This window comes from Numida meleagris, chromosome 18 (assembly GCF_002078875.1).
Source record: "Numida meleagris isolate 19003 breed g44 Domestic line chromosome 18, NumMel1.0, whole genome shotgun sequence".
NCBI lineage: Eukaryota > Metazoa > Chordata > Aves > Galliformes > Numididae > Numida > Numida meleagris.
The window spans coordinates 9,179,150-9,203,352 of record NC_034426.1 but is presented as its reverse complement, the minus strand read 5'-3'; the positions used below and the strand labels follow the sequence as shown (position 1 = coordinate 9,203,352).

General features: G+C 49.0%; 1 protein-coding gene across 1 annotated transcript; it reads left to right on the top strand.

Annotated features, from left to right (window-relative positions):
• On the top strand, window positions 1–24,203 carry AKAP1 (A-kinase anchoring protein 1). Its single transcript, XM_021415633.1, has 11 exons — window positions 1–110; window positions 12,209–13,895; window positions 15,837–15,970; window positions 17,082–17,208; window positions 17,790–17,917; window positions 18,697–18,874; window positions 19,239–19,389; window positions 20,022–20,089; window positions 21,548–21,621; window positions 22,399–22,464; window positions 22,582–24,203. Exons 2-11 carry the CDS (start codon window positions 12,233–12,235, stop codon window positions 22,642–22,644), a joined length of 2,652 nt encoding a protein of 883 aa, XP_021271308.1. The 5' UTR covers window positions 1–110; window positions 12,209–12,232; the 3' UTR covers window positions 22,645–24,203.

Genomic DNA, 24,203 nt, shown 5'->3' with positions numbered 1-24,203 from the left:
CGGCCGGGGCGGCACGTGGGTCGGCGCGGGCGGGGGGCGGCGGGTGGGACCGGGACCGGGACCGGCTCGGGCACCGGCGCCGGGAGGGGCAGCGCCGCGCCGGACCGTCCGTAAGTACCGCGCGCGGCCGGGCCCCGTTCCCCGGGAGGCTCGCGGCCCTCCGTCCCGGGCTGTCAGCCCTCGGCCGCGGGCCTGGCGCGTCTGCGGATCCGCTCCGCTGGTACCGGGGGTTCCGCGCCCGTCCGGCGCGCCGCCGCTCGTTGCGCTCTGGGGGTCGCGGAGGGTCCCGCACGGCCGCGCCGAGCCCAAGGTCAGCGCCGTCGGCCCGGCCTGGAGGTCACCCAGCGGCACCCGAGCGGGACGGTGGGGGCACGCGGCGGTCGGCCCCGCACGGCGGCTGCTGCGCGGAGTTGGCGGCGGTGCCGCGGGGTTGCAGCGGGGGCCGGGGCCGTCCCGCGCCGTCCCTGCCGCGTCTGAGGCGCTGGGCCTGGCTGCGCTGCGGTCATCCCGGTGGGAGCTGCTGCTGCTGCCGCCCGGTGCGCTGCGTGCGCTTCTGCTCCTTTGTTTGTTTGTTTGTTTGTTTGTTTGTTCGTGTGCCGCACGGACCGCACTCGGCAGCGCGGCGGTTCCGGCTCGTCGCTGCTCGCGGAGCTGTGCTCGTGCAGTCTCGCTCTCCTGTGCTGGGCGCTGCTCCCCTCCCTCTCCCCGTAAAGGAGGAAGGTCCCGGTTACCGGGCCGGGGCTGTGCCGCCTTCTGGAGCTCCGTGAAGTCCCATTGCGGAGCTGGGAGCGCGGCGCGGTGCGGGATTCCTTCCTCGGGTCGCGTTCTGCTGCAGCGGGAAGCCGAGCGGGAGCTGCGCCCGCCGCGGTCTGTGAGGGAGGAGCGGTCACCGCGGGGCGCGCGGGCTCGCTGCGTTTCCAGGGCCGTGTGCTGCTTTGCGAAGGCCGGGGCTGTGCTCGCACCCAGGGAGCGTTATCGGAGCCGCTGTGGACTTTGGCTCAGGTGAAAGGAAACGGTTTGTTGCTGGGGAAAGTTGTAGCGAGAGAAGGTAACTTTATTTTTCTCGTGTTTACTTTGTGTCTGTGAATGATCTACTGAGCTCGGCCCCGCACGTGGCAGGAGGGAGGTAGGGCCAGGAGTCGTGGAGCTGCGCTGAGCTGAAGCTCCTCTCTCTCTAATGAGCTTCCTGGGTGCCAGCTGAAGCGGTGCTGTGCGGCCGTGCCCAGCTGGCATCAGCTGATGTCTGCATACCTGTGATTCCTTCAGAACGAAGGTAGCACGGCTTCACTCATTTCACAGCTTAGTTCTTGTTTGATTGATTTGCTTGCGTGTGCTGCCTAGTGCACTGATGGTAACTAGAGTTTTAGTAAGTTCAAGGGAACAAGAAACCTGTAGGACTCAAGCTGTGCTTGGCATTCACTAGAGGCTACCGTAGTGCATCACTTGCAGAGCTGGTACTGCTCGCCCGGCGCCTGCTGCCTCCGGTGTTTTTTTGAGCTCCTGAAGGACTCCTGACAGCTCAGCTGAGGCCCTGGTGCTGAGGAGGGTCAGGCTCTGCGGCTCCTGTGCATTGAGGCTACAGGCTGTTTGCTGTCAGATGTGGAACAACTGATGCTGTTGGAGATCTGTACGGGATAGTGCTGCAGGAGCCCTTTTTTTGTACGCTCTGGTGGCTGCTTCTTATTTAGGTTTGCTCTCCTTAATCATGTCAAGCTTAGATACCCACTGGAGGAACCGCATTCCTTAAAGCTCTGGAGATGCACTGGGGTGCTTGCCCAGAGAGCTTCCCTCTCTTTCATCAGCTGCATCGAAAGCCTTGGGGTAAAGGTAGCTGTTCCCCAGCGCACGGGGTGAAGCGTCAGGAATTCCCCTCACTGTGCACAGTGCGAGGGGTGGTACCTGCGGGTCAGACCCGCCGGTTTGTGGGCTCCTGGGAGCCGGTGACAGCAGTGTGAGGGCTGCAGCCAAAGCTGCTCTGCACTGGGAGCTGCCAACTGCTGCACTGAGACTCGTGTTCGCTTTGGAAGCGTTGCAGGCTGACTTAAGGCATATTCAAGAGCAAGTGTGTTTGTGCAGTAGTAGAGCTACCTGAGGAGCGTGATGCTGTAAAAGCAACGTTCTCCGCTAATCTATGGCTCTTGTCTTCCATGTGTGCTTAATTGCTGCAAAAAAATTATTTAGGATATTTCTAGTGTCCAGAGGAGCGGTGAGCTCAGGGTTAGTATCCCCAGGTGCCCTTAGCAACTTCTAGAAGTCATTAAAAACCATTAATTACTTCTAATTATGTAATATTCCAGATCTAATGACTGGCCTTTCTAAAATCCTGATTTCTAACTACAGTGCTTCTGTGGTACGCTTCACACAAATGGCTGGTGAAACCTGAAGCTGCTTACTTCAGCCGCTTTGAGGTGTCTGCAAGAGGCTGTTCTGTTCAGCACGTGCTGCGCTGCATGGAAGGTCAGGCTGCTGGGTTTGCTCCTCACAGGGGTTGCAGCAGGTGATACATTTCTGTGTCAGTTGCTGCTTTTGCAAATGATCTCTTCAGCTGTTCCCCTGCTTTGTTGCTGACCAGCATGCGGGCTGTGCTGCTGCGCCCTGCCTGAAGTTGGCTGTGCCTTTAGGGTGCCTATGCATTGCTGTTAGCAGAGTTGAGTATTTCATGAGATGGTTTTAAATCATTCTTCAGCAAACAAATCTGTGCTTGTAGACCTTGAAGAGGTCCTGGGGAGTGCTTCCTGTGACCTCTGCTGCCACCTGGCAATGAGGATGAGAAACTTCCCGTGTGCTCTAGCTGGTTTGGGCTCTCTGGGTATAAATAGCTGCAGTTCCTAGCAAGAGCTCATGATCTGCATGTGCCTCTTGTAGTGGGGGCTTTAGCTGTGCTTGGGGCTGTACGGGTGGTTTGGAAGCCTGAAGTCTCTGAAGCAAGGATTGGAGATAAAAATCTCCCCATAAAACTCAAGGGTGTGATCCTGTATTTTTTCCCCTTTCCCTGATGAGTAGCCTCTTCTGTTTGTGAGCTTGGGATGCGTCCATTTCCTGTTGAACTGTGGGGATAAGAACAACTGTGGTGTTTGGGGTTGCAGGGAAGAGGTTTGCACATCACATCTCTAAAATATTTCAAAAGGAATGGCATATAGCGTCCTGTTTGCTGGCTGGTGAAAGGGACAGGCTCCTGTCCATCTGCTCGGTATACCTGCTTTCTGCTCCTTGTGTGTCTTCAGCTCGAGCTGCCTGCAGGAAGGTCGCTCTGTGTCCTGCCTCCAGGAGCGGCCTGCAGTCTCTGGGGGAGCCGTCCTGGGCATGAGAACAGCCCCCAGCGCAGCTGGGGCGAAGGCTTGTAGGTGCTCCTGTAATATAGATCAAAGTGAAGCTCGTCTCTCTGATTAGGTCTCAAGTATGTTGTGCAACTTCTTGTAGCAAGCTTATTAATGCAAAAAAAGTCATCTTCCTGCTTGTTCAGTCTAAATGCTGTGCTGAAACCTTTGCTGTTCCTTCCCAGTGTAGGTGAATACGGAGTGCTTTTTTCTTCAGATGTTCACTGTCCTTCTGTGCACTTCTGTGGTTTATTTGCAATGAGCTGAGCCCTAGGCACACAGTTTCCCACTGAACAACACCACTTCTTTCTTCTCTGTTTTAGCCCAGCTTTTGTTTTGAGAAGTGTTCTGTCAAGGTCTTGTCGCGGCAAGCGCCTGGGCGCAGGTCTGGTGCTGCTCCCCGCGTACCTGCTTGTCCCCACGCTGCCTCCTACAGCCGTATCAGCGCTGTGGCGTAAACCTCTCTGTTCTGTCTCCTTGAAAATCCAGGTCTGTTTTGTTGTGTGGTGTGCGGAGTACGCTGGTTAGTTAGTTTAGTCTCTGCCCCTGGGTGTTGTGCATGCCTGGGTTTTGGAAATCAGCATGTATGCCAGGCGTTTTACTTCACTGATTGATTAGATTTTCATCTGTAAACTGCACCTGCAGTTTACACTACTGCTGCCCGTAGCAAGAGCTGTGTCTTGTATTGATGTAGAAGCAAACACAAGACATGTACGCATTGGATGCATTTGTTCTGAAGTTCTGGGAAGTAATTTCCAAGCTGAGTAACAATGCAGAAAGAAGGAAAGATGATACAAATCCTGATTTTTAATGATTATAATATGTCAGTAGTTTATAAAGGTGATCAAAGTGGCTTTGTCTGTACTACCACGGAGTGGTTCTCTTCAGTATTTTAAGAAAAGTGCTTTTGAAAGCATTGAATCTCCCCTGGTAGGGTGCATCAGGGAGGAAAGAAGATGTGCTCAGGAAGAACCCGCAGGCCCTGGTGTAATGTGGGACGTGCAGCAGGGACACGGTGTGGCTGTGCTGGCTGCTGCCCACCTGGAGATGAGTCCCAGTGGGTGGGGAGGGCACGCGTCAGCGTGGCTGGGCTGTGTGGGGTGGGGGAAGCAGCGAGCGGCCCCGCTGCCCATAGCAGGTGGCTCTGAATCTGAGGGCTTTCTCTGCTGTCTAAAGCAGGGTGATAAAGGAAAGGTTGTGTGGCCTCTGGCCAGTGTGCTAAACTTCTTCTGGCTAGCTCGAAGCAGTGGAACATTTGGTCTGGCTCTGCTTCAGAAGCAGACTCAAACTGGCAAACTTCCTCAAATTTTTGAGGAATAGTCGAGAAAGATGAAGGTGTGGCACTGTGAAGTGGTGCAGAAGCTGTTTCTGAAGTTCACCTTTCTGGCAAATCAGCAAGCCGATTTTGGCCTTCCCTGTAACAGAGGGCTCCCAGCGAGACACCATTGTGGCTGAGGAAACTGAATAATGAAACAGTGGAGCAGAAAGGCAATAAGGTACCGAGTGCAGTAAGAAGCTTGATAATCTGATAGGGTTAATGTTAATTACATAGAGTAACCTGTGGCTTGTTGCATAGCAGATGGGATCAGCTCAGGGCCTCGCATTAATCCTTGCAGCAGTGCAGGCGGGGAGGGCTGCTGGCACTGGATGGTTGTGTATGTATGAGTTGCTTGGTGATTTCCAAGACATCTGCAAAAAAACATGCAGTTTGGCAAAACTGATACTTTCATTGTAAACCTCTGCTTGCAAATATGTCCATACAAACAACTCTCAGACTTGCTTAGGGCCTGGAAGTGATGCTGCTGGAGCTGAGCAGCTCTGCTGGTCTGGGCTTGGGCTCCTTGGTGAGGCAGAACACACGGAAGCAGGGTTGTAGGATGAAGTAGTGATTAAGTTGGGCCGTCAGCACAGTGGCTTCAGCTGCAGAGGAAGGGAGTGAGCTGTTGTAGGAACATCGGTGAAGCTGATTACACTGAAAGCAGTCTTTATCTTGAGATAAAAGGCAGACTGGTGTTGGTGTTTCGTGTTCCAGGGCTCTAGTTTAATTCTACAACAACCAGCTTATTCAGCCTCTTGCTTGTCATAATAACCCCTCTGCAACTGGGACTCATTGGTTTTTTAATACTTGAAGATTGTAGAGTGGCTTTGTTAATAGTTTCTGTCCGCAGGAGAGACAGCTTTGTGAGCTGTGTAGCTGGTGCTAAGCAGTCGGTGAAGGGAGGTACTGCCTGCGGAGCATCCCAGTGCTGGTGTTAGAGGCAGGAATTGCTGCAGAACTCTTTGCTTTAATTAAGTACAGAGAAACTCACCTGTTCACTTATTTTCAAGTACATACCATCCTGTCTGAGGTCCTGGCTCCTACCTGCTGTCGGCTCCTTGCTGCTTCTGAGTCACATCTCCTGAGCTCTTGGCTCTGGGTGACAGATGTTCCTTCTGACTGTGGTACACTGCCCTGGGAGAACAGGGTGGGACGGGCAGGAGTCCGAGATGCTGCGATGTCCTGCGGCCCCTCGGGTGGGTGACACAAGGCTGGTGGCCTGGGGAGGCGGCAGGTGGCTGCAGCTTCATGGACCTGTCCTGTGAGGTCTGTGTTGGGCACCCTTCACTGCAGCCTCCCACAGAGGCATCTGGGCACTGGGAGGAGGCAGGTTGCTGCAGCTCAGGTTTGCCACCTCTGGGCTGTTCCTGTGCAGCAGTTCCTCTGTTCTTACTTGTAGGGCTTCCAGTTCTTTAGGTTTTTGTCTGCTCTCATTCATCTGCCTCCTATAAGGCAGAGTGTGTGCTGCAGGTTATTTTTAGTATGGAAAGTTTTAAGAGGCCACGTGTACCCGTGTAGGTTTAACCGAGGCAGCCTTGCCCAGTTCTCTTTCACCCAGATAGTATTCATTTCCCAAGTGCTGTATCGCTAACTGCAGGGCTTGCTGGGAGGCGTTCCGGCCTTGCTGGGGAGGCCGCACTTCCAATGCAGCCACCTGCTTGCTCAGGTCAGGCCAGTACTTACCTCCGTCCATGTCTCGGCCTGCTGGTGGGATCTGGGTGGGACCCCCCACGGTGCTGGGTCCACACTGTGGGGCAGTGCCCCCAGTGTGCCTTCCTGTGCTCCGGGAGATGGCCGCACTCTCCTCTCAGGCCTTAGGAATGAGCTGTCTGGCTTCCCTGCGAAGCTCGTCCTACAAACATTTCTAACCTTATAAGGATGTGTGTACTGAAGGATTGCTTGGCCTGCCTGAAGAAGCAAGGTGGCTTAAAGCCACTCTGGGACTGTAGTGTGAACCAGTGGAATGAGCTCATTGTCCTCAGCTTTTTTTTTTTTTTTTTTAAGGTAGGTGAGCGTGTGTGCTCATCCTTGTCTTCATCTCCCAGGTCCTCACCAGGAGTACTCCATAAATCAAGTCAGAATGCCACCTGGATTGCTGCCTGCTGCCTTCCCTGGTCTCCTAATCCCTCCCGAGGGCATTACTCAGCAGGGGGAGCAGCCCCATGCCTGAGCTGTGGCTGGGCCTTGGTGTGAGCTGTGATGTTCAGAGTGGGCTCCCGAGATGCCAGTTCTGTGAGCTCTGTTGTGTGATGGCTCTTCTTGGTGTGGGCAGAACGGCCCCAGGTGTGAGTGCTTGGTGCTGGCTCTGGTGCTGGCAAGCTGATCACCTCTGGGCTGAGGGTCTGGAGCTGCTGAGCTTCCCTGTGGGCTCCTCCTGTTGTGAGGGCGTCAGGGCCGGGCCCCTCTGTTATGGCAGTGCTCGGGGCCATGTGACTTGACAAGCTGCCATCTTGTGCCCTGCTGCTGGCAGGGGAGGCTGCGGCGCTCAGCCCTGTGCATTTAAGCGGCCTACATGCACCCAAGCGGTCGAATTAGCAGTGGGGAGAGGGCTCTGTGTCTCTGGAATGTGTTGGAAAATTGATATGGTTTTAGGAACTTTCTTTCAGGGGAGATGAAGGAGGTGTGGATCCCAGCACCTTTCCACAGCACGGACCAGCAGAGCAGGCTTTGGTCAGCCATCTTGCAGGCTGCAGCTGGGGCCTGGCCTGTGGGGCCCTCCCTGATGCACCCCACAGGTGCCAGCCCGGCGTGGGGTGTCTGTGGCTCTTCTGGCTGTGGCAGGGTGTCACTGGGAGCAGAACTCAGCTCTTGCTGAAACTAGTCCGATGGCAAACCAGAAATGAAATGGGCTTCCCAAGGAGCGGTTGGCTGAACCACCAATTCCCTCTGATTTAAATACCACGGAAGCGCAAAGATCTTTATCTTAAATGATAGTACTGTGCAAATAACTCTTGGAAGTGTTCTGTCTGCCAGGCCGGGACAGGCCCGTCCCCCGTGGGGCATCCTGCTGCTGTCTGCTGCACTGCAGAGCTGTGTGGGACTATTGTCAGTGTGGTTGGTGCAGCTCCATGGGGATGGTCATAATGGGGCTGTCTGTTTGATGGGGGAGCTTGCTGGGAATGGGCTTCTGTGAGCTCCTTTAATTTGAGTTTGTGGTACGCCTATGAGACAGCTTGTGGGATGGTTCTGCATTAATTACGACAAACTTAAGTGGACAGCAGATGAGCAGCAGCAGTGGCTCACAATGTACCATTGTGCTGCAGGGGATAGATGTGAATCTTTTGTCTTAGCAGCAGGCAGGCTTTCCAAAGACCAAGCTCAAAAACAAACAGCGACAAAAAAAACCCTCCAAACAAAATCCAAACTACTGCATAGAATTGTGTTGTTTTTTCCCCTCAATTCCAAATCCAAAGCACATTAACCAAAACGTTATTCTCAGCCATGAGCTCTATTGCCTGACTCTGGAAAGCCAGCTGGAGGTAACTCCTGTAGAATGTATCAGAACTGTCCAGTGCACACAGGCTTCAGCTTCTGCACAGAACAACATAAAAGCCTCATTCATGAGATATGGGAGGTGTTACTGGGTTTCTTAATTCATGTGTGCATTGAACCAGGAGGTGAGGCTGGTGGCTGAACCAGTTCAGCTAAGGTAGTGTGTGTGGCTGGAGGAAGAGGTGTGAAAAGTGCAGAAAATATTGGCTTGTGCGGGACCTGAATGCTCAGGCAGAGCTGGAGGGAGGCATGTTTTTGTTCCCCAGCTCCTCATGAAGACTGGGAGAGTTGTACTTGGGAGCTGCCGTTGGAACACTTGCTCTGATAATCAGTTTTTTCTGGTGGAGACAGACTAAGCATAGTCAACAGACTGACTTGATTGTTTTTTCTTCTCTAAGAAATACTGTGCTTCTCAAAGGAACTAGATAATACTCTTTCAGTGGGTGTCTCCTGCTTCTATGGCTCCTATCTCCTGAAAACAGTTCTTATTTTTGCTCTCATTGGCAAGAGTTGAGGCCCGTTTGAAGAACAGTCTGTTGTGTGTAGGTATTGTCAGGCAAGTTGTGTTTTGCTTTAATTCCTGCTCAGGGAAAATGTAAACTGTAAGTGCTCTGCAGCAAGGCTGTTCTCGAGGCGAGCAATGGTTTGGTTTGTGTTCCAGCTGCGGGCTTTCCCTAAGGAAAGGCATGTTGGCCCTGCCTTGCACCACGCCGTGAGGATCGTGAGTGGGGAGCGTGACCACGGTGCGGGTGCCAGCAGCGCTGGGCAGGGAAGAGCTTGCATGCTTCCTGAGAGAGGCAGCTTTCACCTCATGAAGTTTGAGGGTAATGGCTGTTTACCTAGGCAGTTTATTTAGGTGTAGAGCAGACTTCAGAGCTGTGCTCCTAAGTAGTGGGATCTCTATCCAGATGGTTTCTGCTCGACGGGTATCACTGTTCAAAGGGTGTTAGAGCATATTTCCCATCTTTGCTACTTCACGCTGCTCGTTGGGGGATTCCAGAAGGTCTGAAGTGGTCCTGTCCAGCTGATGGGCTCTGGGTGCTGAGCTGAGGTGCATGGAGCTTGCCTGCCCTTCATCGGGGCAGGATTTGGAGCAGAGCAAGGGTATGGGCCAAGCCTCAGCCCGCAGTGCAGGAGCTGCCTCACTTTCCACGGTGGTGCTTGAAGCAGGGCAGCCTGGGGAGGCCACACAGCATGCACACTCCAGGAGGTCTGCTGCCATAACTGGCCAGGAGTGCCAGGGCTCGTGGTGGGTGTGATGTCCCTGCTGGGCTGAGCGCACCCAGTTGGGCTGTGGGGAGGAGCACACTGCTGCAGTGTTGGAGCAGACTGGGGCAGCTGCTCTGAAAATCCCGTGTGGCCTCTCCTCAGGGCCTGTCTTCAGGGAGCTGCAGGGACAGGAGGCACGAGTGCCCTGACCTAGCGAAGAACAGGGAGTGCACAAGCCACCTGTGTGACCTGGACACTCGTTAATGTGGTGGAATTAATTCACAGTGATGTCTGTCTTTATCCAAGCAGCATACTGATGCAAAGAAGCAGCTAAATGCTGTGTGCCATCTTGCTTACAGCTCTATTTATAGACATGAAAGCATGCTCCTAAGTTACTTCAGTGCTTAAAAAACCCACTGAGCCCCTTTTAAGAAAAGGCTGAAACTGCAATTAAGAGTTATTCTGTTCAGTGTGTTAGAAATGTGTCGGTGTCCTGGATTCTGGTCATAGCATAAACACAACTGGGTAGTGAGCAATGTGGGAGGATGATGCATGGTGCTGGGCCCTGGAGGGCTGCGTGCTCACAGAGCAGCCCCACTTGTGCTGTCCCTTCCTCAGTGCTCCACACGCGATGAGGAGCTGCTGCTGAGGAGTTCAGGGCATGTTCCTTCACTGGCAGTCCCTGTGCAGATGGGTAGATATGTTCCCAAAATTCACAGCATCTTTCCAAAAGTGTATGCAACAGACTGAAGCTCCAAACTCACCATGTCGTTCTCTCGGACGCCCGCTGAGTATTGAGGCCTTTGTTGCTGGGGGTGAAGCTGGGATACTCCATCTATCAGTGCTTGTCTCCAGCTGACCCGAAGCCTGCACATCTTGAGTGGTGTCCCTGGCTGGAGCAGCCCTGGATATAGTCCCTGCCTGCCTGTTAATGGTGGCACAGAGACTGTAATTTAGATGGTGTAGGCAAGCTTTGAGACCATCCTGCTGCCCACCGTAATGCACCAGGAGCCATGTGCCTTTGCAGGCTGTGTGCAGCTTAAACCCAGCTTGAGTTTCTGTGGTGTTCGAGGCACTTAGGGTTGCTTTGCTTATTCTCCCTCCAATGTATTGTGAAATTGAAGCAACTGAAATAACATTTCTCTAAGCAAACTATCAGTCTCACTTCACTCCTCTTGAAGAGGGGCAAGGTTCAGTTTTTCAGTTGGAGTGGTAGGATGATTCCCATTGAAAGGCTTCACAGAATGAGCAGTAGGACCCTTCTAACATGGATAAAAGAGCTGCTGCCCTGGTGACGCAGGAGCCTCTGGCTTCTACTTGTGCCTTTTGCTGGAGTGCCCACCCGCTGCCTTAGAGCCCGCAGTGAAAGGCCCAGGGGCCCCATACCCTGTGGGGAGGTGGTGGCTTTCTGACTCATCAGTGCACGGCAAGCTGGGGACTCGGCTGCTGCTTGTTCAGAGCTCGTTTTAACTGGCTGTGCACTTTATGTGCTTCTTAGGGCCCAGAAAGCATGCTATCACTGGCTTACTTGCGGCCAACAGCTACCTCTGCAGGCGCTAGGGTTTTTTGTGTATCCTTGGTGTGCTGCTGTCTCTGTAGCCTGGATTCCTTGGAGGTATCTTCATCTGCAGGCCTTCCTGTTTTACATTGGTCATGTAGCCACGTAAAGGCTTGCAAATGTTGTTCCACCATCTCAGTCACTAAACGATCAGGGTCAGGTTTCAGAGACGTCCCAGGCACTTGTGTGTAGGAGCCAATCCTGCAGGGCCTTCCGTCAGTGGTATCCACTGGCATCTTTCTGCAACGGGGCAGAGTAACCCTCTCCTGCCCGTGTTGTCCTCTCTGCTGGGATGTGTGGTCACATCCAGCTGGTCTTGTGACACCTGTTGGCTTGGGGGTTGCTTTTTCCAGTGAGGGTGACTTGCCTGTCTTAGCGCTGTGACCTGATTTACTGCTGTGGCACTCCCTTTATATAGCTCTGTTCTTGTAGCAGAAACCACACTGCAGACAGATGGGAGGGCTGACACTGATCTTATTGCCCATCTGCTTAGCTTATAAATCCATTGATTGATGTGTGGCACGGAGGGTTCTGCAAGTTCTGAGTGGACTTACTGCCCCTTGGTTCTTAATGAATACCCATCCTGTGGTGGTAGTGGCTAGATAAGGGAAAGGGCAGGGTTTTTTGATAGCTGTGTTGGTCTTCTAGTGGAAAATGTGAAATCTTTTAAAGGAACTTCTGGCTATTGTGGACCCTTGCATCATCATGAGGGGGCAGGCACTCCTTCAGGAATGCCTTTGCTTTGTGCATAACACAACAGATTAGCTACATAGTGCTCTTCTGCATCTCCAGAAGTGCAGGCGTGGGCTGTGTGCCACGCACTGCCCTCCTGCAGTGATGTGGGTGAGGAGGTTTGCGAAGCAGCTCTCCGTCAGTCTCTCAAATGCAGTAAGTCACTGGTATTTGTCAGCCCATAAAATGCTTTTGGGAGCGTGATGCTGTCTTCAAAGCAGAGAGCTGGGGAGACCTGTGGTGTATCAAGTCTGAGTTGTTGAATGCTTGTAGTACGGCTGTGCAGGAGAAACGTGCTCTGTGGGATGCTGCCCTGTGTGTAGTGCTGACCCATAAAGGCACAACAGGAGAAAGAAGGTGAAGCTGTTGGCCAGGATAAATGCACTGGCGAGAACTGTCCAGATATCCCTACTGCTAGGTGACGGTTGCATTCTCTGGTCTGCTGATAGAGCAGAGATGTCAATTTAAAGCAGCTGGAAAGCAGCCCTGTTGTGCTAATAGAAGCAGCTCAAGGCATTTATGAAACTTCTCGTTACGTTTTACGTGACTACTTTAATGCTGTTTTTCTGTTTCCCTTTCTAGGATTAATTGCTGAGGCTTTGTAAAATGGCTTTACGCTTTCGCACTTTCTTCCCATACGCCATACCAGGAGTGCTGGCACTTCTTGGCTGCTGGTGGATCTATTCCCATAGAAAAAAGCATCCAAGCAATCGTAACAGACAAGCAATAGCCATTGTGGAAGAGAAGCAGAAAGAACTGCCAGAGAATGACTCACCACCCAAAACAGAAGCACGTGTTCCTCAAAGACTGCCTCTCTCCCCAGAAGAGGAACGCCCAGAGAATGAAACCTCGACCTCCCTGCTGCCAGCAGGGTCCATGACGCCCTCTCTTATGCGTCAGACTCACGAGAGGTTAGATTTCTCACGGGACCTTTCAGCCCCAGCAATAAGGACAACTCAGCCCCGCACCGTTGAGGACGACAGTGAAAAACTAGAAATTAAAGGTTCTCGAGATGAAAGCAACGTCCCTGCTTGTGTTTCTCTCCCTCTGATCTCAAAGAGCGCTAAGTGTCACAGCGGTGCTGCAGTCAGCCCTAAGGAGGATTCAGGCTCTAGTGCAAACCAAGCTAAGTGCCCATCAGCATCGGTGGTGCTGACACAAGGGTCTTTGGGAATCATGGAGGAGATCAGCAATGCAGAGCAGTCAGATGAGTCTTCATTTAAGCCCCCTAAGGAAAGCCAGGTGCCAGAAATAGCGCTGTCTGATGCTGGCTGTGTGACAGCCCTTCACTTGGGATTGGAGAAGGAAGTCAATACCCCACAAGCCCTTCTCACTAATGAAGTTGTATTGAGTCACCAGGATTCTGCAGTTAGGATGTTATCAGACAGTTTGGAGTCTGCCTGTTTGGAGCAATCTAGGGAAGAAAAGATGTCTGAATCAAACAACAGTTCTGTACCTGTGTGTCAGGAGGAGGACACACATGCAAAAGGAAATGAGTTGGAGAGAGAGAGGATCAGAGGAGTGAGTTTGGACAAGGAAGAAGTTGAGAAAATTGAGCAAGTAGCAATACAAATAATTTCCAAGGTCATTTTGGCAGCAACTGAGGAAGTGCTGTCTGGTTCTGTAAGTGATGTGTCCAGTCGGATCTGCCAGGCCGCAGTCAGCCGAGTCGAGAGACCTCTGGAGAGAGCAAGCACTGTTTCTTCTGACCAGGTGCTTGCGGCAGAAGCTGGGGGAGAGGATAAGAACACGGATCTTAAGAGCGATGCTGAGGTACCAACGTCCCTGCAAACAGAGGAACGTGATCAGTGTGTGACGTATTCCAGCTGTTTAGCACTTGGCTGTTTATCCAGCCCGATTCAGGGGGACGTACAAGACCATCAGGTAAAGAACTGTGTGCACAGTGAGTCCCAAGGAGTTGATAGAACTCTTGTGGCAAGCCATGGAGGATCGCTGGGAAAATCACACTTGGTTACGGAGGACTCGGGGTGCAGCACATGTGCATCTGAAGGTGGGACAAGTGTGGAGGACCCGTTGCAGAACACAATGCTGTCTGTGGCATCAGGCCAGTATTCGGACTTACTGAGCACATCTGCAACCCAAGACACTTCTGCAGAGCAGAGCTCAGAACCAAGTGAAAAGCCGCCTACCCCGAAGCTACCTGAAGACAGCAAAGTGCCATACAGTAATGGGATGCTGAAAGAAGAGGGTTCGGACTCGCGCCACGAGGGTAACTGGGCGGCAGAGATGGATGGAGATCACTCAGGAGGTAAGGGGTTTGTAAAGCTTCCTGCAAAACATGGTGAACAAACTTTTTATTGGCAGTAACACCTTGCTTCACAATGCATTCAGATAATTCCTTTTTGTATTTAACTTTTTCCCAGCAGGTGAATATTTAGCCTTGTTACTCAGATGGGTATCCCAAGTGTTAGCTGGTTGTTCAGCACACCATGGAATCACGAGGTTCTATGATGTGCTGCAAAGGGGTGAACAGGCTGATTCCCTCTCAGCACAATGCGTACTGTCTAAAGCTGAGCGTGTGAGTGTCCTCATGAAGCGGTGTGTCTGGATGTAGGTCAGGCATTGAACACCTTACTGGCTTGAAATTTTCTAATGCAAATGGTTTCTGCTTCAGTTCAGGCAGCCTCTAGTAAGCACTGAGATCTTATCTCCATTTGTGGGCTGCTGCTGGAGGGAGGCTGTAGGGCAGGCTTCTGAGGTGCTGCTGGATGAACTGGCAAAGTGCTCTAATAAATCCTGATAAAATCACTTGGTTGCAGACCAATTACCCTGAAGCCTTCTTTGCTTGGAAGGGTAGGTGAACGCCAAGAATTCTCAACAGGCAGCAATGCTTGTGGAGCTCCTCCATCTGTCTCTGTATTGTTTTTGCCTTCTAGATCCTGGATGATGTATGCCTGGCAGAATACAAAACTGTCTGAGCAAATGTTGACCCATGTGACCTTGGGGATGGGTGTTAAAATCCTTTAGGATCCTGTGGCGCCAACAGCTCTTAATGACAGGATGTCTTTTGTAATTGCTGCATAGTAGGGTTGCTGCTTGTTGCAAGACAAGGGTTGAGTTTGCCAAGAATGAAGGATTAAACCCGCAGAACATCTTCACTGGTGAGAATAACTATGGGAAGAGTATGGTTTTGCCTTGCTGTCAATGCTGATGTGATGGGAAGATGTAAGAACGGGTTGTGGAGCCCACTGATAACAAGAGCTGAAAGCTCTGTGCTAAAGCTGAAGGCTGGGGAGGCAGGATACAGCAGGTAAAGTTGTTAATGTGATTGTTGGGTAAGAGGTCCTACAGCTGACCTTCACACCCTGGCTGTGGGATTTAAATCTTCCTCCTTGTCTGGAGAGTCTGTGGCAAGCAGCTGTGCTGTTTGTCTTTGACTTTCTTGGCATCCGTGCTGTCTTACTAGTTCAGAGGTAGCAAATGTAAAGTATCTGTTCAATTACTTTTCTTCTTGGTCTTGTACTGGATGGTCTTCATGTTCCTGTGTGTTAATCTGGAGGAAGGATCAACCTTGTGATATGCTGACCTGAAGGAGGCTGTTTGCTTTTCCCCTTCCCAAGGGAAACCTTCTTGATATTCACTGATAGTTTTGGAACAAGCCATAGCTCAGCTCTGGTGCTGTGTTTCTTCAGGCATATGAGATATTAAGACAAGAGGCAGTTGGGGCATGCTCAGGATTCACTGTGCAGCCCTTGTTCAGGCAGGAATGTGATATCAGTGCAACAAGCAGACAAATAGGTTGTGTGTCCCTCCCTGCATGCTGAACTCCCTGCGAGGAGCCCTGTGTAAGCCCTAGGGAAAATGCAGAATACCTTTCCACTGCAGCAGCTCTGTGCTGGTGCTAACATAGCTCTCATTGAAGCTGGTAGTGTTGACTTTAGTGTCCTGTCTCTGCATAAGGTGTCACCCTGCTTGAAGGACTCATGCTGAACTCTGGCTTCCTTCTGTTGTGTTCCCAGAGGTACTCGGGTTCCTCTCCAGGAACAAAAGGAAACTGTTTAGACTGTGTGACAGGGCTTGATCCTTACTGAAATGCTGCAGAACTCAGTACAGGAACATCTCACGTGAATATACATAAGAAAAGCTTAACCTAACCTCTCTGCAAGATGATGTATTTTCATGGCCTTGTGTCTGGTAGCTGGGTGGATTATGTGAGTAATTGGAGTGCTGGTGTGTGTGTGTTTTGCAGGTTCGGATGTAAATAGCATGGATTCTGTGGACAGTGGCTGTGCCCTGGGGAAGACAGAGACCCACCAGAACTCTAAGCCAGGAGGAGAATCCAGCAAGTCCGACCTCACTATCTGGGAAATCGAGGTTCCAAAGGTAACCAGCCACCAGCCCATCGTGCTTCTTGCCCTGCCCTACATAGCGATCTTCTGGTTCTTGCAGTCTGGTAGTGGCTCAGTGCCATCCCAAGGAGATCAACAAATAAACAAGGATTTAAGCATTTAGCTCCTGTTACAACTCACCAGGAGTGAAGAGCCCGTACACAGCTGTAAACAAGAGGCACGTAAGGTCTATACCCAGGGTAATGTTGGGTGTTAAACTCTTTGCTCCCCATTATCTTCCACCCCAGCCTGTTAGTGCGTTGCTTCAAAAGCGTTTTCAGAACGGTTTGAGGGTACAAGGTTATTAAGAGCAGGTGAGGATTTTTTTTTTTTCACTGTATAGAAGGATTATGTTTTAACAGCCTGTCTAAAGTCCTCACAAGCTGAATGCTGATCTGAGCTATTCTGTGGAGCACCTTGCGTCTGTCTTTATAATGAGTTTTCTTTTGGATTTGAGGGAGAGGATATGGGTTTTTGGACTGCGTTCATCCCTTCTTTCCTACTTCGTGTATGCAGTCACCCATGGCTGCTGTGCACATTGTTGCCCTTGCAGTTCTGCTCCCTAGCAGACCTAGATGCTGTCAGTCAGTGGAGTGAAACAGCAGCTCTGTCAGGATAAGCATGCTGCTGCCTTGAGTGCACGCTGCACAACTGCTCCAGGATTGTATGGTCCAGCACGTGGTAGCCTGATTTACTCCCTTTCTAATCAAATTAGCTTGTGTTAAAACTGCTACATGTTTTATTCAAAATATAAAGTAGCATGTTGAATACAGTCCCTTAAAAATAAACATAAGTCCAAATTGGGAGATGTTCCTTCACTTGCTGTAGGAAGACAGTGGCCTTTACCACATTCTGTTTTGTTTTCATGTTTCTTTGCGAGATATGAGGGTGTCAAAATGATCACTACGCACTGATCAGTTTGTATCTGTACAAAAAGCCTTAAGTTATCGCAAACCAACAAAACTGGTCCAGTGTTGCCTTGTGCTTGTCCTGCCTGGCCCTTTGTGCTCCGGGATGTGGGAATGTCAGTGAAATAAGGCATGGAGAGCAGCTTTGTTTGATCTGTTTCTCTTCTTGACTGTTGTTTTCTTATCTCTTTCATAAAGCATTTAGTTGGCCGCTTGATTGGCAAACAAGGGAGGTATGTGAGCTTCCTGAAGCAAACGTCTGGTGCCAAAATTTATATCTCAACACTACCTTATTCCCACGACTTCCAAATCTGTCACATTGAAGGTGAGATGTGTCTATTCATGGTCTAATACCTAGCTTGTGGGTTGTTATTAGATGGGCAAGGAATTTAAAACAGTTTTACAGGCTTAATGAGTCCAGTGCTCTACAAAACTTTTCTGCTCTCAGACAGTGCTGTTATAGTAGGGGTGTGTGCCAGGTCACCTGTACCCTGGCACGTGAACTCTATTCTTGAGATGAGAGTGCAGTTTAACACTCTCAGCTGCTGTAGCTTGTAACAAAGACCTTTGCAGGATCGCTTCAGTTTTGAGGGAGGAGCTAGGGGATGTGCATTGGCAAATGGACTCTGGCTGTGAGGGATGCTAAATGACTAAATGTGGCTGAAAAAATCTGCTTGTACTGTTGTGAAATAGGTCATCCTGGAGGCTAAAGTTGTTGAAATGATGGTGTGGCAACCTGCATTGCTCACATTGAACCCAGCATCAGATTTAATGGCCAATCTATTTTTTTTTAATTGTTGATGTAGCTTAGGACGTTTCTTGCAGCTGTATTGCTTCACAATAGGATACATGTGTGTCCCCAGTATATCTGTGCAACAGACTTTGTGCTGGACTTCTGTCTTCCAGGTTCCCAGCATCACGTAGAAAAAGCACTGAGCCTTATTGGCAAGAAGTTCAAAGAGCTGAGTCTCACCAACATCTATGCTCCACCTCCACCATCGCTGGCGCTTCATTCCCTCCCTATGACTTCCTGGGTAAGCCCCGGTTTGCTGGCTGTGATGACGTTATTGTACCTAATTGCATTTGGAGAATGCTTACACATTAGTGTTTCATAGATTTTTTTTTTCTTGCTGCTTTTGTTGTAAGATGCTTAGAAACACTGCTTGCATTGAGTATCTAGAATCGGTACAGTAACTGTGCAGATAACTGTCTCCATGGATGTGAAGACGGGCTTCGCTCAGGGGGACTGAATTTAGTAAAGTTAAAGGCACTTCTGATGTATTGTGAGCAGAGTAATGCTTTGTGTTCTGGGAAGTTGCCCAGCACGGTGGCTCTCTGGTAGGTAGGGCAAACTAACTTTGAAAACCTCCTCTGTGACAAATCTTAGACAGCCTCTGCAAAGATTACCTTGATGTTAAAAATCCTGTGGGCAAGGCATCCTTGTAAGCTGTATGGCATCGACAGTGCAGTGTGACTTGACCTGCATTGTTGCTGACTGCTCTCTCCTGATTTTATTTTTTTTTTTTTGTAGAGTAAGTCCTACAGCTGCTCTGTGCTGATGGTCTTTTTGTGCACAAGATTGGCCCCTCCCCAGATCTGGTTTCCTCCAGTGTAGAGTAATGCTGAGTATCTTTCTGGTTCTGATCCAAAGCAGCCTTTGGAAGCAAACTACCAGAATGCCAGCGTTTTCCCACCTGTGGCTTTTAGCTTCAGGAGTTGCTGGTGGAATGAGGGATTAAACAGTGTCTCTAAATGCAACTGAAGCTTATGTGACAGTCAAAGCTGATGAGTATTTCTCTCCTCCCTGTGGCAGTTGATGCTCCCAGATGGAGTCACTGTAGAAGTGGTTGTGGCTAACCAAGTCAATGCAGGACACATGTTTCTACAGCAGCATACGCATCCCACTTTCCATGTCCTGCGTAGCCTGGACCAGCAGATGTATGTCTGCTATTCTCAACCTGGAATTCCAACCCTGCCAACACCTGTGGAAGGTGAGTGACTCAGATGTGATGTGAAGTGGAGAGTGCATCACAGGGAAGGAGTAATCAGCACTTGCTTTCCTTGTTGGAGACAGCAGACCCTGCTGCTAGTGACCAGAGGCTGGAACACGAATGGATATCTGCATAGAACAGCATTATAGTGGCTGAGATTTAGCAGTAAAATGCGTATCTCTGGTCTCACCTGCAGGCTTTATCTGATGGGGATGTGAGAGGTGTTGAAAGAAAATAAAAGCAGCATAAGAAATGTTGTTGACTCTCAGTAAATAACTGTGCAGAACTGCTAATGCGTGAAGTGCTGATTTCTAGAAATCTACTAATGCTGAGCCTCTCTTCCCTGTGCTCTTATGCTTTGCAGTTGGTATTATCTGCGCTGCTCCAGGCCTGGACGGGGCATGGTGGCGGGCGCAAGTTGTTGGCTACTTCAAAGACAGTGGTGAAGTGGAGATCAGATACGTCGACTATGGAGGATATGAGAGAGTGAAGATTGACACGCTCAGACAAATCAGGTCTGTAGCTCCTCTTCCATAACCTGAGGTAATATCTGGCTTGAATCTGCATCGAAAGCATCCATCTAGTTTGAATCACTGAAGGATATTGCTCTGCTGAAGCGGGAGATGGTAAAAATGGTTTGTCCCAGCAGTGGGTTTGGAATTCTTGGGTGCACGGTAAGCTCTTGCAATTTCTCTCCTCTTCCCTTCAAAAAAAACCGTGCAACTTCTGCCACTTCAGCTTGGAAACTGAGTAAAAGGATGCCTTCCAGAGTCCCAAATGTATCATTAATCAATGAGGTAGAACTAAAATTCAGATTCTATATGCTCCATCCCCATTGGCTGGGAGAGCTGCATACAGGCGTGTTAAGTACTTGATTGTTTTAGGAAGAGTGCCCAAGGGCTTTGAGGTAAGACGCATAGGCTCTGTTATGGAGCTGATATTTGCTTGGAGCTCAAACTGACTTGGCCTGTTAATCAGGCAGTTTATTGCTTCTACTTAGGTTGGTGGTGGAATAGTCTGATTTTTTTTTTTTTACCATTATCGGTTATAAACTGAGTTCCTATTAGAGCAGTTGATTAAACAGTGTCACCTTAAAGAACACAGATTTAAAGCCATGTTCTTGTTTTGATCTGATTCTCTTCTTAAGGTCTGATTTTGTAACACTACCTTTCCAAGGAGCAGAAGTTTTACTAGACAACGTGGTGCCACTTCCAGGTAATGGAGCTCTTGAGGTACCATTGGTGTTCCTCCTGCAGGCTTAAATGCACACCAGCTGTGTGCAAGCAGTGGTTGTCTAAGCTTTATCCCTCCTATTGCAAGTGCAGCCTCTGAAGTGATGAGATCAAGGACTTGAAAAATAGTATTTTATTCTTCTGGACCTGCTAGTATGGCACAATCTCTTCTTCAAGAGGAAGATAATAAATATCCAGGCTTTTTCCTGTATGGAGGAGAGAATGAATTACTCTTCTGAACAGCAGTTTGGCAGGACTGGCAGGATGTAACTGAAACAGCTGTAATGATTCTGCTGCGTTCTGACGTAGTGGAGCTGTAAATGCAAACTTGGTTTTCAGTCTGCTAGACAAATACCTGAGACTTTCCTGCTGAAAAGACTGATGTGCACATTCTGCCTTGAAAAGACTGCCCTCCAAGCACTGGGATGTCAGTCCCTGCCTGGAAATGCTTGCTGTGTTTGCAGTTGTTTCTCCCCACCCCCTGGTGGCAGATTCTGGTTTTGCTAGCAATGTTTGCTGTACTGGTGTCTAAAATCCTGGCCCCCTGGTGCAGAAGGGGTACAATAAAGGGGCAGGTCAGGTTTTAATCACTGGAACTTGTGGCTGGCAGGACTGCAGTGTGGGATCTGCCAATGCTGTAGATGGGTGGCAGGGTTTATGCTGCTGCTAGCAGAGGTGAGGGGTTTGCATGTTCCCTGAGGAAATCTGCCTCCTTCAGTATTCTGGAGGTGCAGGGAGTTCCTTTGATTTTGGAGATCATCTCAAGGTGGGGAGCATGAAGAGGAAACTTTATTTTGTAAGCTTTAGATAGGAAATAAGCAACTTTCTTCCAAAATGAAAACAATTCTGTCCTGTCTCATCTTCACTGTGTAGATTTTAACTTTATTGGCTGGGATGTGAGAGTTTCCTGTTGCATTATGTGTGTGGAGTTAGCAGCAGTACCCCCATAAGCTGTGCAGGTTGTGAGATTTGGGCTGCCGGTGCTTGCAGAATGCATTTGGCACCATTCAAGTGCCAGTCAGCCTGTGGGACAAATGTTTCAGAGTTTCTATTTATAGTATTGCACGCTGTAGGGTCAGGAAAGTCCTGAGGCTTCTGAGCTTAGTTCATTAAGGATCAAAATATTAATGGCAGAGGTACTGCAAAAGAACTCTTCTGTCTTTAAAGCTTCCTAATTCATCAACCGCTTATGTTCACGTTGACTTAGCTAGTGGCTTTGAAAAGCGCTTCATCCTCTCCCTTCAGCAACGCAGCAGGCGTAATACTTGTGATCTCCAGCTTAATAGACTGGTTTCAGCAAATGCCTGCAGCAGCAGTAGGTGAGGATTCTCTCTGGCCTAACTTATGTGGGAGGTCAGACAAGATTAGATGAATGGTGCCTTCTGGACTTTAAAGCCTGTGAATATCTCACTTGTTTTCTCCTGTTCTTTTCTTTCCAAAGATGAGGATCACTTTTCATCAGAAGCTGACGCTGCTGTTAGTGAGATGACCAGAGGGGCAGCACTGCTGGCGCAGGTACATGAGAGCTGTCTGGAAAAGACTTGCTGATGATTTTACTGCTGCTGTTATCCTCTCTATCCCTAGTACAGTGTGTGTGTGTTAATCAGAAACAAAGTCCAGAGCCTGTAAGCCTGGCTGCTGGGTAAGATTCTTGTTGAGAAGCCTCAGCTCTTGAGAACAGGCTGAGAAAAGCCTTGCATAGCATCACCATGCACAGGACTGTGTGCCTCTAAGAGATGCGCAAAGGAAGGGGCAGGTATTCCCTTTTGTCAGCTGATGCAGACATTGAGAATGGCTACCTGAATGGAGCCAAAGTGGACTGTTGTGCAGCAGATCAAGCACTGCCCTGCCAGCCTGGATTGTTCTTGCCACACTGACATACAAGATGTGGCCCATGGCTGGTTAGAGAGAGAAGGGCTTCTGGTAGAGCCCACAGGCTTCCACACACAGCGCTAGATCGTGTTGAAGGGGACTTTACCTCTTTTGAAGTGTTTCTCATAGTGACTGTAACTACCCACAGAAACTAATTGAAATGAGATGTGTGGGAAGCTTGGTAGTGTTTGTGATAGTTTTATAACTTCCTTTGGTTTAATGCAGTGCTCAAAGGCATCAATAATTCTGGCAAGGGCAAAGATTTGAACAAATAAGGTAAACTTGCCAGCTGTATCTCAGCTGCCTGTTGGCAGTAGCTGTTTCCTCTGGTCTGCACGTGGGTTGAAGAACTGAGTATCGTGCAGCTTTGCATCCATCATGGATGAGACCAAATTGCTGCATGCTGTTTTCTGTTTCCAGGTCACAAATTATGACAGTGCAACAGGTCTGCCACTGATACAGTTGTGGAGTATGATGGGAGATGAGGTATGTTGGCATACTTTTCTTTAACGTGCTTCAAGTTTGATAATGCACACAGTTGATTCGGAACTTGGCCTTCCTTGTTAGTGGTTTATTCATCTTTCTTTTTTCCCCTTTCTTCAGGTGGTGTCAATAAACAGAACTCTGGTGGAAAGAGGATTTGCTCAGTGGGTTGACAACTACTAGCGGTGTCCTAGATGCCTCGACAACTTTTTCCTAACGGGGAAAAAAAATCCTGTTTTGCACTGTTACAATTCGGTTTGGCAACCTCTTACACGAAGATCTGTTTACACCTGCCTGCAGAGTTTTGTGGTCCATTGAAAATTGTTTTGCTCAACTGTTACCATTTCACTAGAAACACATACCTCATCTCAGTGAAAGGCAGGGTGTTAAAAGCCATAATGAGAGATACTGTAGCTTTAAAGCAAAAAAATTCTCCCTGGCCTCTACTTAAAAGGCAAAAACGTTTAAAATCCTGGGGCTTGCTTGGAGCTAACAAATGCCCCTGAAGTGTTAGCTGTGGCTACATTTGTGTTGAAGATGTATAGTACCCCATGAAGTTGGTGTCTGCTTTTCCTGAAAGTTACAGTGGTTGTCCTTTTTATTTTTAAACAGGCTCTGCCTGTGAAATTAATGAATGTTATTAAGGAATTTAACGTTCAGTTATGGATTTTCTATATGGTGCCACTGACGTGCATAAATTGCGTTCGTCTTTTATCTTCCTGATGCCAGGAGGTTGATGAATTGCATTTGTTGCACATACTGTGACACATCTCACTGCGATCATGCTTTTTATGCTTGATGTGCTTAAGGAAAAAAATGCTTGAAGTGCAGGATACGTTACCACTACAATTTTGCTCTGAAATATGTATTTAAAGAAAAGAACTGATTGCCAAGCCTAATTGTAATTTGTATTTTTCTAGCTGTGCAAGTCTGTAAATATATATAAAAACATTGTAATATTTTGTACAAGAAAAACACTGGAAACAAAGGGAACTTTACAGAAACTTTTTCACACCAAAATGTCCTATGTAGGTAGAACTGGTTTGGAGTGCATTAGGGTAGCCAACGTATTTGAAGCATCTGGAGATGGGAGTGTTTCTGCTGTACTGTATACAGGATTAGCATTCCCCTAGGTTGCTGTCTGGTTTGAATTGTGATCACTGCATTCTTTGCTATGTTGCTGTACAGACCTGTTTAAAAAAAAAAAAAGTAACAATTTGGCATTAATATTGCAGTGGTGTTCTCTCTCACAATTTTTTTTGCTCCTTTTTAGATTTATTTGTATCACAAACTTAAAACATTTTTTGCCCAAGTAATTTAAGCTGACTTAATACTCTTAAGCACATGCCCTCTAATGTATATCACTTCAGATATGTATTGAGTTGGGATTTACTGCTGGTGGAGAAGATGCTTGCCAGGAAAATGATGTAGTCAGGGCCTCCCAGGTTTTTTCAGGTGGATTCAAAGGTGTCTACATCCAATGAGCTAATGTGTCAGTACATCGTACATTTGGATAACTGCCTACAAAAGCATTTGGTCCAATCCCTTCTGATATGTTATGATTATTATATCCTTTTTTGAATTTTCTCCTATTTGGCGCTTATGATTTAATGTTCATATTTGCAATAATGTCCAATGGAAACTAAATTTGGTAATTCAGTTAAATCTATAAAACATATATCCTTCTGGAATGTTTCTTTCCATTTCAATTAAAGCTCAAATTTTAAGCCATCTTAATCAAA